This window comes from Engraulis encrasicolus, chromosome 5 (genome assembly GCF_034702125.1).
Source record: "Engraulis encrasicolus isolate BLACKSEA-1 chromosome 5, IST_EnEncr_1.0, whole genome shotgun sequence".
In the NCBI taxonomy this organism is placed as follows: Eukaryota; Metazoa; Chordata; class Actinopteri; order Clupeiformes; family Engraulidae; genus Engraulis; species Engraulis encrasicolus.
Window position 1 is genome coordinate 17,090,723 of NC_085861.1, and position 14,473 is coordinate 17,105,195.

The window sequence follows — 14,473 nt, forward strand, 5'->3', positions numbered from 1 at the left end:
TGTGTGTGTGTGTGTGTGTGTGTGTGTGTGTGTGTGTGTGTGTGTGTGTGTGTGTGTGTGTGTGTGTGTGTGTGTGTGTGTGTGTGTGTGTGTGTGAAGGTGTGTGTTTCTATTTTCAGGCTTTAGTCTGCAACTGTGCTCATCCCTTTTGGAAGAAGACATTGGCTGTATCTCAAAGTCAAGGATCCTGACCTTGCTAGGACGTGAAACGCCCAGTGATTGGATACTCTATGGTGAACTCCGCTGAGTATCCAATCACTGGGCGTTTCACGTCCTAGCAAGGGCAGGATCCTTGACTTTGAGATACAGTCATTGTTGGCACGCAACATGATCACACGACAGGGTTTCCTGCGCACACCTGTGAATATCCAGCCACCACACCTGTTGTAACTGCCAGTGTTAATGTAGGGAAAACGATACACTTTTGATGTATGTGTGTGTCTATTATTGGTCTTAAGCTCTCATATTGTGTTAAAATTTCACTTCCAATTTGTCTCAGGGGAGGAACCCCCAATCCTCAACAACAAAGGCTCTCTAATATCTGCGCTCAACACCCTTTAAAAAAAAAAAAAAAAAAAAAAAGTCCATGGATAGGGGGGCCTTTCTTGTTCTCTGGCCCAGGGCCCCATTAAATAATAATCTGCCTCTATACACACAGTGCACACAACAAAATTCACACTCTGCATTTCAACCATCAAACATGTGAACAGGAGGACCTTACAAAACAATAGTACCGGTAGGTACACTACACTGTAAAAAGCAACCTATAGAATTTACTCAATAAGATTAGTGACTAACCCATTTCAGCAGCGATGATTTATCTAGAATACAGGATAATACACTATACGGGCTTACTCAGTAGCCTATATTTAGCAGTATTTTACAATACTGAAACTATTGTGCTTTTCTCAAACATGTGTCACTCAAAAAGTGTGAGATGCATTTGTTATATGTTATTTTTAATTACATCTATAATTAATTAAATGTAACAGTACATACCATTCTAGTCAGACAATGCAAAGGTAATTTTATTTGTGTAGAGCATTTTCATACACAGATGCGTTTCAATGTGATTCATAGTTAACTAAAAAGAAAAGAAATGAATAAAAGAATAAGAATATGGCAAATGAAATAAACACTTAAGGCATTCAATGAGAAAGGCAGAAAAGAAAAGCAAAAAGTAGAGGACACCGTTAAATAATTACAATCAAAGACAGAATTAAAACATCCAAATCAAAAGTCAATCTTTAAATAACTAAGAGAAAGCATCTAAGAACAGCTTTGTCTTCAGTCTGGTTAACAGTAGGGTTTTTTTTTGTTTTTTTTTTACATCGTCTTGAAGTTGGTTCCAAAGCTTTGCAGCATAGCAGCTAAGACTTCCTCATCAAACTTTGCTTTGAGTACAGGTATTGCCAAAAAACATTCTCCATTGATCTTAGGCCTAGTTGGTGTATACAGCTGAAACATGTTGAGTATGTAGCCTGGTTCCATCCCATTTAATGACTTAAACTCAAGAAGTAATGTCTTAATGTCAATTCAGTGTCAGTGTAGGATCCTTCAAATTGGAGAGGATGTGGTCAATTATTTTTGTTCTCGAACCCTTGCAGCTGCATTTTGTATAAGTGGAAGCAGTTAGATACTCTTTTTGGGAAAACAGATGAAGAGACTTTTGCTGTAGTCAACCCAACTGGAAATGAAAGCATGTATTGTTTTTTCTAGATCTTGTTTAGACATGAGACCCCTAAGTTTAGTTTGTTTTTAAAAGGATAAAATGCAGTGGCAATGCAATGGCTTTCATGTGACTGTTAAAATTTAGTTCATTGTCGATATGGATACCAAGGTTTTTGCCAGTATCATTTCCATGCCCTTTCGTTTCAAGGACAGAGGCAATCTTTCACTTTTCATCCTTCTACCCAAATATAATTACTTAAAGGTACACTGTGTAAGATTTTTAGTTGTTTATTTCCGGAATTCATGCTACCCATACATTAACCCTATTCAGACTGGGCTTTTTTGGCATTCCTGGGCCTGGGGGGGGCTCTTTTGACCCCCCCCTCATAACTCATGAACGGAATACGGTATGACCATCAAACTTTGGGGAGATGATCTACATATGGACATCTATGAATGACAAAATTTTTGTGTCATTATCTGGTATAATGACGTCATTATGACATCATCTGATTATAATGCCCAAAATCTCGCCATAATGTATTTTCCATCAAATTTAGGTAATGCACTTAAATTTTAATGATTATATGCTTCATACCACTTTAATGCTCTCAAAGCTGTCTGATGCTAATGGAAATAACAAAAAAATATGAAAAAGGAACAATAATGAGACTTAGATCAGTGATTTTCGGTCAGACATACCTGTCAGAAAACTGTTGCCATGGCAACGGCAAAAGTGATAAACATAATCTTTTGGTACTAAACTGTAGCCAACTGAATTTTAGGAAAAGTCACCAAGTTTCGTAGTCATAGCTTAAGTAGTTAAGGAATTATACAACATCAAAGTTGGTGCGGGCACTTTTAGCCCATCCCCCCCCACCCCCCCCGTCTGGATAGGGTTAATGTTACCTTTTTCATACTTATTTTCATACCACCACATCAAATTCTATGCATTCATTATGACTGGAAAAATTGCTATTTTCATACATGAAAAGGGGCATCTTCTCCATGGTCCGCCATTTTGAATTTCCAGGAATAGCCATTTTTAGCAGCAAAAATGACTGTACTTGGGCCATACTAGAAAATGTTAAGTTTATTACTTAGTAAACTTTCATGAAAAGATCAAATTAGGTAATAGGCAGCCCAGTTTCAATGAGCAGCATAGTTGCAGTACCTTTTTTGACGATTTTTCACCTGTGTTTAGCTTAATACATTTGTGAGATATTTGTTTTTAATTTGGTCATTGCCATCAGGGAGATTTAAGGGAGGTAGAGTCATTAAGGCAATATGGCAAAGTAACGTTGGGGGTCCTAGCAATGGCATATCTACAGAAATTCATTGAGTTTTTCTTCATGGTGTTTCCAACTGGCAGCATATAAAGGTAGAATAGTAGAGGTCATAGGATGGAGCCCTGGGAGACCCCACTGTTCAAAGGCATCGGTGATGAGGTATGACTCGAGACTTGACTCTGATCTAACTCTTAATATTGTATGTTAAACATTGCATTTTCCCTTAACCAGTATTTCGCATTGAACTAGGGGCAATCACTGGCAAGGTCCTACTTCCCTGGTCTCCATCCAGCGTTCTCTCCTTGCATCGAAGCATGGTGAACATCTTGACGATGAACAAGTCCTTGGTGGTGTTGCGGTATACGGATGAGGAGAAGTAGAAGATGATGGGGTCCAGGCAGGTGTTGAAGGTGCTCAGCAGTAGCGTGTAGTAGCGCCAGAGTGGACTGCTGTCGCTGAGGAAACCCACCAGGTGGGCGGAGTTGTATGGCAGGAAGCAGACCAGGAACACCAGCAGCGTTCCAAACGCCATACCGATGGCCTTGCGCTTGCGCTGAGGTGCGATGCGCGGCTGACTGTACAGGATGCGGATGCAGTTGACGTAGCAGAACACGCAGATCACCAGCGGCACCACGCACAGCACCACAAAGAAATAAAGCCGCACTGGCACTAGCACCGCCCGCTGCGCATCGTTAAACTCCCTGTAGCAGGTGGTGATGTTAGCCGCAGGGCGGTTCTCCAACACGTGCTCGCTCACGAAGATGGTGACACAGGGGGCAGCGCTAAAGAGCCAGGCAAACGCTCCGCCAGCCGCCGCGTAGACGGGCTTGCGGAGCTGGCGGTAGTGGATGGGATACGCAACGCCCAGGTAACGGTCCACACTTACTGCCGTCAGCAGCAGGGCACTGGTGTAGATGGTGGTGTAGAAGACGAAGGAGGTGAGCGAGCAGAGAGCCCGTGGCAGGTACCAGTGCAGGTCCTGGATGGCCTCGTACATTTTCAGGGGCAGGAAGAGGAGGAAGAGCAGGTCGGACAAGGTCAGGTTGAGGAGGAGGATGTCGGTGGGCGTGGGGCTGTCGTGCACCTTGCGGCTGAAGGCGTAGCAGGCCAGGATGTTGGCGGGAAGGCCGATGATGAAGGTGAGGATGTAGACGGTGAGTAGTACATTGCTGTCTATGGCAGCGGACATTTTGGATTAAAGAGCTAGCTGCAGCAAAAAATGTAAACAGATAAGAGAACATCAGAGTCAGAGGTTAGCAAGGTTATGTTCTCTTTTTTTGAGTTTGAGTTGCTTTTAATAAGAACACCTGCAAAATGTAAGTTGTAATACTATTGTAAGTATTTTAAGACTTGGTGAACCCATAAGTTACAAATGCAAATTTCATATTCAAAACAAAATGTATGTTAAGTATAAAAATGCTGTATTTATAGTCTAGACAGCAGACACCTTAATATTTGTTATGACTGATAGAGGAAATATGACAGCTGTGCTATATGATTGTTCATCTGTGGAATAGTTATTAACTTATGCAAAACGTGCCCTTACAAGTACAAGCATCACCAATGTATAATAGGCACCTTTTAATCCTACGAGACATCAACCAGAGGGAAAATCTAAAAGCAACATGGTTATAAGAGTCACTAGCCAACACACTTACCTCTAGGGAAAAGAAACAATCCAATCTTCTTGAGATTTTTATTTTGAAAATGCGAAATGTAGTACAAGCGACACTTTAGCAAGTTGGTCTATATGCTGAAGCAAGGGAGGCAGGAGGCAGCTCTCAAATAAGGAATACAACTGGAGATGCCAGGCATGGAGCTCTCACACAGCAGGGGTATACACCCAGAAATAAAGAAAACACACAGGAGAGGTCTTGATGCAGGCTGTTGTTTTTTTTCTCTTCTTCTCTCTTCCAATTCAATTACACCTGTGGAGAGTGAGAAGAGGAAGGGAGGAGGAGGAGAGAGAACTGCCTGTCGCAGACTGTTTATGGTCCGCCTCTTGGTCTCTTGTCTCTCTCTTCATCAGTTGAATGTTGGCCTATTTAAATGGATGGTGACGCAGATGCTCATTATCAACAGTCACCAAGTTCCTGTTTGTCATTTTGAGAGAGAGAGAGACACACTCCAAACAATCAAGACTGGACTCAATGAACGTCAGGCTCTTGACACTCAAGCTAAACGGATTTGCTAAGTAAAGCAAAAGCAGCATGATGTACACCCAACATATTTTAACTAATATTTTAATTATCATGACTGGTGTTAATTAGTTTTAGTGGTAAATCAACCCATTACTAAAAGGTTACTTAATTGTACTAATCTTTGTCACTAATTTAGTGAACTGATGATGATGAGTTATGACAACAAAGAAATTTGTGCTGTGGAATTCATCAGCAGTCCAAGGTGACGTGAACATGTTCACATTTGCATTAACAGGTACGGTAAGGATAACGTAATTTGACACGCAATCACTATTGTATTCTGTTTTCTATTTTGCTTTTCAGATTGTAAGCCACACAGTGTGGATATGCAAATATTGTAAGTATGGATAGCGTGCAACTTGCGAGTTCGCATTGATATTAGCATGCTAACCAATGTTAGGTCAAAGAGGTTGGATATTTAATAAAGAGGACTCGAAACACGCCCACTCAATGCAAAAGCGAGTGCTCAAAATTCGGTCTCCTAAGGGGGCGTTGTCCCTCCTTCTTCTTCTCTTTTCGTGGTGTTTGCACACGACGGGTGCTACCGCCATCTACAGCGCTAAGGGGACTTCATTGATTCTCAACCTCAGGACTCCGAAGGTCTCCTAACCGAAGGTCTCCTAAAGGGGCGTTCACCCGACATAAAGTGGATACCGGAAAAGAAACAAAATGACGCTTCTTGTTAGATCTACTTTCTTTGGTTAGGTATTTCTGTTCTGTATTTTTGTGGAAATATTGAATTGCTGTTTTCTTTTATGCTTGTTTTTTGTTTGCTTATTTGTTTGTTTTTTTAATTATCGGCCAAAATGAGTGGATTTACAGACATTGTGAGTACTGTATGACTAGTACTGTATGTTAATCTCAAGAAGCATTTGTGTTAAATATTCCTGTTCTGTATTTCTGTGGAATGTTTAATTTCTGATTTTGTTTATCAGATTGTCAGCCAAATGGTGTAGATTTGTAAACATTGACTAGCATGCTAATCAAGAGATAGCATCAACATTGGCATGCTAATCGATGTAAGTTATTCCTGTTCTGTGGAAATACTTTTCATATTTTACGTATTTTAATGTCAGATCTATCAAACTGCTGATTGGGCAGTCATGCGTGAGCAGTTAGGGCGTCAGACTTGCATCCCAGAGGTTGCCGGTTCGACTCCCGATCCGCCAGGTTGGTGGGGGGAGTAATCAACCAGTGCTCTCCCCATTCTCCTCCATGACTGAGGTACCCTGAGCATGGTACTGTCCCACCGCACTGCTCCCCATGGGGCGCCACTGAGGGCTGCCCCCTTGCACGGGTGAGGCATAAAATGCAATTTCGTTGTGTGCAGTGTGCAGTGTTCACTTGTGTGCTGTGGAGTGCTGTGTCACAATGACAATGGGAGTTGGAGTTTCCCAATGGGCTTTCACTTTCACTTTCTTTGGTTGTAAAAATGGCATAGTTTTGATTCGAAAGACAATCAACATGTGTATAAGAGACAGGATTAACCAAAAAAAATTCAAAACATCAAACAGTGTTTTCTGTCGTGATTTAAAACCTCATTTCACTCTAAAATTTTGCCTACTCTCTCACAGCGGAAAGTGCACTCAACTTTATTACACAGTGCAGAGTTTGGAACACACCACTGCATCATTGCACAGCTGCAATCGAATCTCGCTTTATCCAGAGCGTCCTCAACACCCCTGCTCTCTCACAAATGCACATGTACATAGACACAAACACACAAAACGCACATTTTTACACACATGTACTATGTATACGGCATTACCTAAGTTGTTATGCATTGCTAATTCGGATTGAATGTATTACAATAAATGGGATTACAGTGAACCGTGTTTGTCTGTGTGGTCAAACCAGACAAGCACCACTTCTTTGCCTTCAAAAGATTTTATGAGACTGATCATAATATGTGATTTATAAAACTATCAATTAGCAAAGTGATGACTTCATGAATCAAAAAGACCTACAAAAGCGGTGCCAGATATGACTAACGTTGATTATTGCGATTTAGCATGCTAATCGGAGTTAGCCATTCCTTTGTTGTATTTCTGTGTGAATCTTTTTCTTTTTCAGATTGTTTACAAAATGAAGTGGAGCAATTCATTGTTTTTTAATACACTATTTGTATAATGTTGTCTGTTCTTGGCTTAAGTATCAGTTCATTTAATAAAAAAAACACATAATTATAGCCTATGATAACATTTTTGTTCAGCATAGTAATTTTTGCTTGTGCACGAATAAGTGTAAAGAAAAGCTACATGTCGATATGATGTAACTCAGCAGCGTTTTGGAGAGCGCGCACATCCAGATTGGACAGGTGCAGGACTTAAACACGATTAAACATGAAAAGAAGGAAGGTCCGCACACTGTTGCTGCTCCAGGTTTATTAACACAACGTTTCGACCACGCAGTCTGGTCTTCGTCAGGACTGAAGACCAGACTGCGTGGTCGAAACGTTGTGTTAATAAACCTGGAGCAGCAACAGTGTGCGGACCTTCCTTCTTTTCAGCTATGATGTAACTCTCCATATTTGTGCTTTTGGACGCATCTTTGTCTGCCTGTCGGACTTGTTATTGTCATTTACAAATACATTTGACAACAAAATTACGTTTGGAGTACCCTACATGTACTCAGGGACGCAGTGTCATACGCGCATCCACTTACACAACTCCACCACCTACAAGCTCAGTAGGCTACCATACAGGGCTTTTAATACAACATTTACCTTCACAACAACTGTGGGGGCCTAGAGAGCTACTGTGCTGAATCTGCCCTTCCCATCGCACACAAAAAGCAGTGGTTCTTTCACTGACTTTCCTGGCACAAGGCAACTGCCAGTGAGAGGTCATTATGATGCTTCAGTGGTTATTTACAGTCATTTTATGGCAGGGGAGGAGATTTACAGCAATATAATGCATTCAGTAGTGCCAGGCATTCATACTGCAGAGGAAACAGATCAAGGCAAATTTACAGTAATATACAGGGGGGAAAGGCTAAATTAGCTATGATTCTGGGTAGACTTTGTGATTCACTTTGGAGTATATCTGCACTCAAGTAAGCTTCTATAGTACGAAATGTCGTCTTTTATCGCTACACTTTCCCAGATGTTTGCTTGCTACTCACATTCAACATGTATGGTAACCTCTTTTAATATACAGTTATACAACACAGTACAATACAAAAAATACAATAGATTTTACGTGTTGTCGCGCGTAAAATATACTGTAGACCACCTACTACTTTATGATTCTGCCACTGAGAGTCATAAAGCTCATTGGAGCTTAGCAGGGCTGTTAGTCAGCTCATTGGAGCATAACAAGGCTGTTGGGCTCTCCTTGGCAGTGGCATGCTGTGGCGGTAGCATTAGGACGAGAGATGCTAGCCTGGACAGCTTGAGAAGCTAGTTAGTTAGGGAAAGATATGGATATTTTGGGAAATCTGTGAACTAATTTATTACCAATAGATTTTTTTACCATGTGATCTTACAGGTGTCTGGACACACCTCACAATTTATCCACGGCCAAATCCAATGGGAATTTCCGTGACACCCCGTCAAAGTTGGGGTGCACTGAAGGCCTATGTAAAAATTGGAACACTGCAGATTGGGGGAAAGGATGCATAATGGGTCATAACTTCTGAAGTAAACTACATACCGTACAGAGACAAATGAACACATTTTTCCATACATTACTGACCCAGTGAATTCAATTGAGGGGTACTTTTGGACATTTGACCACATTTGAACCCCGTTTTTGGTCAAAAACGGAAAAAATGGCCTTAAATGTGTAGAAATGTTCATTTTTTTTATCATATTTCCAAGTTGTGTCCGTTATAACCACTTGCTCTTCATTTCTCCTTTACAGTATGACAATATACTGTATATAGTCTGGGTTTGACTATTCTATTGGTATTAAGCTAAAATAATAACCCAAAGTTTACAATTTTTAACCCTTTAATGCCCTAGACTGGAACCCAGAAAAAAAGGTTGCAGAAGGGGCCATAACTTCTGAAGTAAATTACATACAGAGACAAATTAACACATTTGTCCATACAATAGTGACCCAGTGAATACAATTGAGTGGTTGTTTTGGACATTTGACCACATTTAAACTGCGCTTTTGGTCAAAAAACGGCAAATAAATGGCTTTAAAAGTAATTTACCCAGACTATATACAGTATATTGTCATACTGTAAATGAGAAATGAAGAGCAAGTGGTTATAACAGACACAACTTGGAAATATGATTAAAAAAATGAACATTTCTACACATTTAAGGCCATTTTTTGCCATTTTTGACCAAAAACGGGGTTCTAATGTGGTCAAATGTCCAAAAGTACCCCTCAATTGAATTCACTGGGTCAGTAATGTATGGAAAAATGTGTTCATTTGTCTCTGTATGTAGTTTACTTCAGAAGTTATGACCCATTATGCATCCTTTCCCCCAATCTGCAGTGTTCCAATTTTTACATAGGCCTTCTGTGCACCCCAACTTTGACGGGGTTTCACGGAAATTCCCATTGGATTTGGCCGTGGATAAATTGTGAGGTGTGTCCAGACACCTGTAAGATCACATGGTAAAAAAATCTATTGGTAATAAATTAGTTCACAGATTTCCCAAAATATCCATATCTTTCCCTAACTAAGTGGGGAAAGCTGGATCTTTTGTGCAGAACTGGAGGCTCTCAGTACCACAGCTGATACTGTAAGAGGACACTGTGCAGACCAGAATCTATAATGGACAAGTAGCCGTACAATCACCCTTGCACTCGTCAGTCTTTACCAAACAGAGAAGGCTGTTCAGCTACAGATCCCGTGCCATCCCCTGCAAGACAGAGAGGCTACGAAGGTCCTTTCTCCCCGGAGCCATCCAGCTACTGCATTTAACACCCCACACAGAATGAGATTGTCATAGGTGACTGGACTGCAAAAACAAACCCCCAACACCTGCACTTGTCTTAAAGGGGAAAAATGTAGAATGACATTGTTTGTGCTGTGCCCGTGGCATGTCTGTCTCAAAATCTACACAGTAATGAAAAAATGCTGTTTAAATAATCTCGCTGCGAGACTGTTTTTCATCACGGAATGCCAGCAGTTGATACAAATCTGAATACGGTATGTAATGCTATGGGAATGCTGTGGGAAAAGTGTTTCCCACGACACTCTTTCGGACTGCGCTGTCAAAAAGTTGTATGTGGCGTTTTCTGACAGCAGACCGTGGAAATGGTCGCAAGAGCCATCGTTCACTTAGTAATGACTCACATAAGCATCGGCTGACTCGGGACCGTAATTAATATGAATGCCATTTAATTCCCCACGCAATACTGTTTAACTTTGTGAGTGCAACACAAGGAGCTGTGAGCAGTGTCCCTGAATGTGGACAACAGAGTTTTTAGAGTTTTATGAGAACTTTATGAGGTCAAATAGTCAAATCAGATAAGAAACACTTTCGTTACGGAGGAAGGAGGATCATTTTCACATGCTGATATATTTTGCAATGTTGCAATGACCTCCTGACTTGCACAGCCTGAAACCTTGGTGACTGCAACTGTTGATAGAGAGAGGGACTTCCATACATCCACATATTAAAATGATCAGCATCACCATCCATTTACGTAGGATGACGTTCAGCAGATGAAAGAGACAAGAGACCAACAGGCAGACCAGCCTCAATCAGTCTGTGACAGGCAGTTCTCTCTCCTCCTCCCTTCCTCTTCTCACTCTCCACAGGTGTAATTGAATTGGAAGAGAGAAGAAAGGAAAAAACAACAACATCAGCCTGCATCAAGACCTCTCCTGTGTGTTTTCCTTATTTCTGGGTGTGAATTCCCCCTTGCTGTGTGAGAGCTCCATACTTGGCTTCTCAGGCTGGATACCTTATTTGAGAGCTGCTATACTGCCTTGGTGCCTCCTGCCTTACTGCCTACATTTCGTATTTTCAAAATAAATATCTCAAGAAGATTGGGTTTTTCTTCTCCCTAGAGTATTTAGGTAAGTGTTTTGGCTGGTGACTCTTAGTGTCCGGTGTTGCTTTTATATTTTCCCTCTGGTTGATACAAATAGTGTTGTTTAATTGAAAAATGAGACGGGTTATGTCTCGTGGGATTAAAATGTGTAAATTATTTGATGCTTCCTGTATCTGTGAAGTGCCTCACATTTGGTGAAATGTTTTAAGGCGTTAGATGTGCTTATCTCTTTGAAATTGTTTTTTTGTAATATGGAGTACGTTTTTTTCATGTGCACACTGACATCAGTGATTGTGGTGACATGCAGGAGGTGGTATTTTGCATAAGTTAATAATTATTCCACCGGGGAATATTCATATGACACAGCTGTCACATTTCCGTGTTGGCACAAGGTGAACAGTTATTTATCAGTCATAACAGAAGGGAACGGGTTCTTCAAGTTATGTGGGTTGTATGTAATGTATGTATAAATGCATGTCTGTATTTAGGCCTATGTCCTCTGTTTTTTTGTCAGTTGTGCAATAGTCTTGTGATGTGATGTTATGTGTATGTCCTGTCTTAAGCGAGTGTTGCTCAGGGACGCAAAATGAATTTCAGTGAAAACTGACAATGAAGTCTAATTGTATCGTATCGTATCGTATTTGAAGGAGTCTGCTATCTAGACGTTATAAATGTAAATGACAAAAGTCTGTCATAATATTACTTTACATTACATTTAGCAGATGCTCTCATTGATTCACAAAAAAGGGCAACATAAAACTTGCCTCTGACACCATGAAGTCTTATCATCATACTTCAATTTGCATTTTTCAGATGCTCTAATTGAATGCGACTCGGGACTCACAACAGGAAAACATACCAGTAAACTTGCCTCTCATGTCCCCTCGTCTGTTTGCAGTTTTTACCCTGTGGCCCTTTAATCCAAGATGTCGGCCTCCATAGACAGCAACGTGCTCCTGGCAGCGTACATCCTCACCTTTATCATCGGCCTTCCCGCCAACATCCTGGCCTGCTACGCCTTCAGCCGCAAGGTGCACGACAGCCCCACGCCCACCGACATCCTCCTCCTCAACCTGACCTTGTCCGACCTGCTCTTCCTCCTCTTCCTGCCCCTGAAGATGTACGAGGCCATCCAGGACCTGCACTGGTACCTGCCGCACGTCCTCTGCTCGCTCACCTCCTTCGTCTTCTACACCACCATCTACACCAGTGCCCTGCTGCTGACGGCGGTGAGCGTGGACCGCTACCTGGGCGTCGCCTTCCCCATCCACTACCGACAGCTCCGCAAGCCGGTCTACGCGGTGGCTGGCGGAGCGTTTGCCTGGCTCTTTAGCGGCGCCCACTGCAGCATTGTCTTCGTGGCAGAGCACATCCTGATCGGAAATTACACGGCGGCCAACGTCACCACCTGCTACAAGGAATTCAACGAGGCGCAGCGGGCGGTGCTGGTGCCGGCGCGGCTGGAGTTCTTCGTGGTGCTGTGCGTGGTGCCGCTGGTGATCTGCGTGTTCTGCTACGTCAACTGCATCCGCATCCTGTACAGTCAGCCGCGCATCGCACCTCAGCGCAAGCGCAAGGCCATCGGTATGGCGTTCGGAACACTGCTGGTGTTCCTGGTCTGCTTCCTGCCATACAACTCCGCCCACCTGGTGGGTTTCCTCAGCGACAGCAGTCCACACTGGCGCTACTACACGCTACTGCTGAGCACCTTCAACACCTGCCTGGACCCCATCATCTTCTACTTCTCCTCTCCCATATACCGCAACACCACCAAGGCGCTGCCCATCGTCAAGATGTTCACCATGCTTCGACGCAGGGAGAAAGCGCTGAGTGGCGACAAGGGGACTAAGACTTTGTCAGTGATACCTTCGCTAGTACCACACCCAGGTGGTCCTCCACCATCGTCGGATGACCCTGGGGGAGTCAACAGTGCCTGATCTTGCCTGTCGTTCTTGAATCGTACTCTTTTAACCATGGGGTGGTGGTGTACACTTCCCAGTATAAAAAGATGTGATTAAAATCATGTATTATGTAGTGAAACTAATCGACAGACAGAGGAATCACTGGAGGACAACAAAGAGGGACTGACTTTGGCAAAGCCCCCAGTGTCTTGCCCATCTCATCCTCAAGTGACCATCTTTCAGAAAGTTAATACATTACAATGAGCACTCAAGATAGTTACTCAGGGCCAGGGCTGTAACGAGATATTTTCAAATACTGAGGTCAAATACGGCGTACTGTACTGCAAAATGTACATTTAGAGTAGAGATGCACCGGATCCGGTTCCGGTTCCGGATCCGGCAGTTTACAAGTTTTCAAGTTTATTTATTTAAGAAAGGGACAGCACATATTGCCAGCATTTAAACAAAAATGCTAAATATACAAGATTGTAGCCAAGAGGCTAATTTCCGTCTTTTGTCCCTTGACGGATTTGATGTTCCTGAAAAAAAAAAACTAAAATAAAAAACTAAAAAAAACCTAAAATCCGGCAGGATAATAGGGTTTTTCACAAGGATCCGGTTCCGGCAGGATCTTAAGCAGTGGATCCGGTATCCGGCATGTTACCTAAATATCAGGGTCTGGTGCATCTCTAACCCAGGATTTTCAGTCAGTCTTTCAAAACCCCAATCACTGCATGAAGTGAAAGCCCTTTGGAAGCGGCCGTTGCAGGCAGTGTTGCAATAAGCCAATAAGTCTAAAAAATAGTTTTAGTCAACGTAATAAAAAGGGCCCACGTGTGCGAGTAGACTATATGTTTCAACCCTTTTGTAGGATCCGGTATCCGGTTCCGGATCCGGCAGGATCTTAAGCAGTGGATCCGGTATCCGTCAGGATCCTAAAAATCGTGATCCGGTGCATCTCTAATTTAGAGTGCCCTCAAACTCTTCAGTCAAACGCTTAAGTTTGTTTCCATTAATCACTGCCTTGAGGTTAAGTGGGGATGGTATCAGTATACAGACTGAATTTATCATTGTTGATCATAGATCGATTTTCATCACACATAAATTTTACATTTCTGAAAAAAAATACAGAGGACATGACCTTTGTGTCCTCAATGGTAGCTACGACCAAGCTCAGGGCTTAGTGTTTCATTGTGTTAGAAGGAAAACTTGACAGGATTTAGTTACTTTGTGAACCCCGGATTGACATGTTTGTGAACCCGGGATTGACATGTCTTTTCACTATTGTGGTTGGAAGGAGCGGAATTTAGTGTTATAGCTCACATCCTATGCAGACTGTACGTATTATGTAGTGTTCATTTATGACACAGAGTGGTATATCAAAGCCTGTGAAACACTGTTATTGTCGTAAGTTGTATTTATTTACCACGCTTAGGCTGTTTTTAAGT

The 14,473-nt window shown here is 42.2% G+C and overlaps 2 protein-coding genes across 2 annotated transcripts; one reads left to right on the forward strand and one right to left on the reverse strand.

Annotated features, from left to right (window-relative positions):
- Nucleotides 1-3,183: 3,183 nt before the first annotated feature.
- On the reverse strand, nt 3,184-4,149 carry LOC134448813 (free fatty acid receptor 2-like). Its single transcript, XM_063198471.1, has one exon. The coding sequence runs from the start codon at nt 4,147-4,149 to the stop codon at nt 3,184-3,186; it is 966 nt and encodes a 321-aa protein (XP_063054541.1).
- A 7,901-nt stretch (nt 4,150-12,050) lies between these two features.
- Nucleotides 12,051-13,061, forward strand: LOC134448814 (free fatty acid receptor 2-like). Its single transcript, XM_063198473.1, has one exon. It carries the CDS (start codon nt 12,051-12,053, stop codon nt 13,059-13,061), a length of 1,011 nt encoding a protein of 336 aa, XP_063054543.1.
- The last annotated feature ends 1,412 nt before the right edge of the window (nt 13,062-14,473 follow it).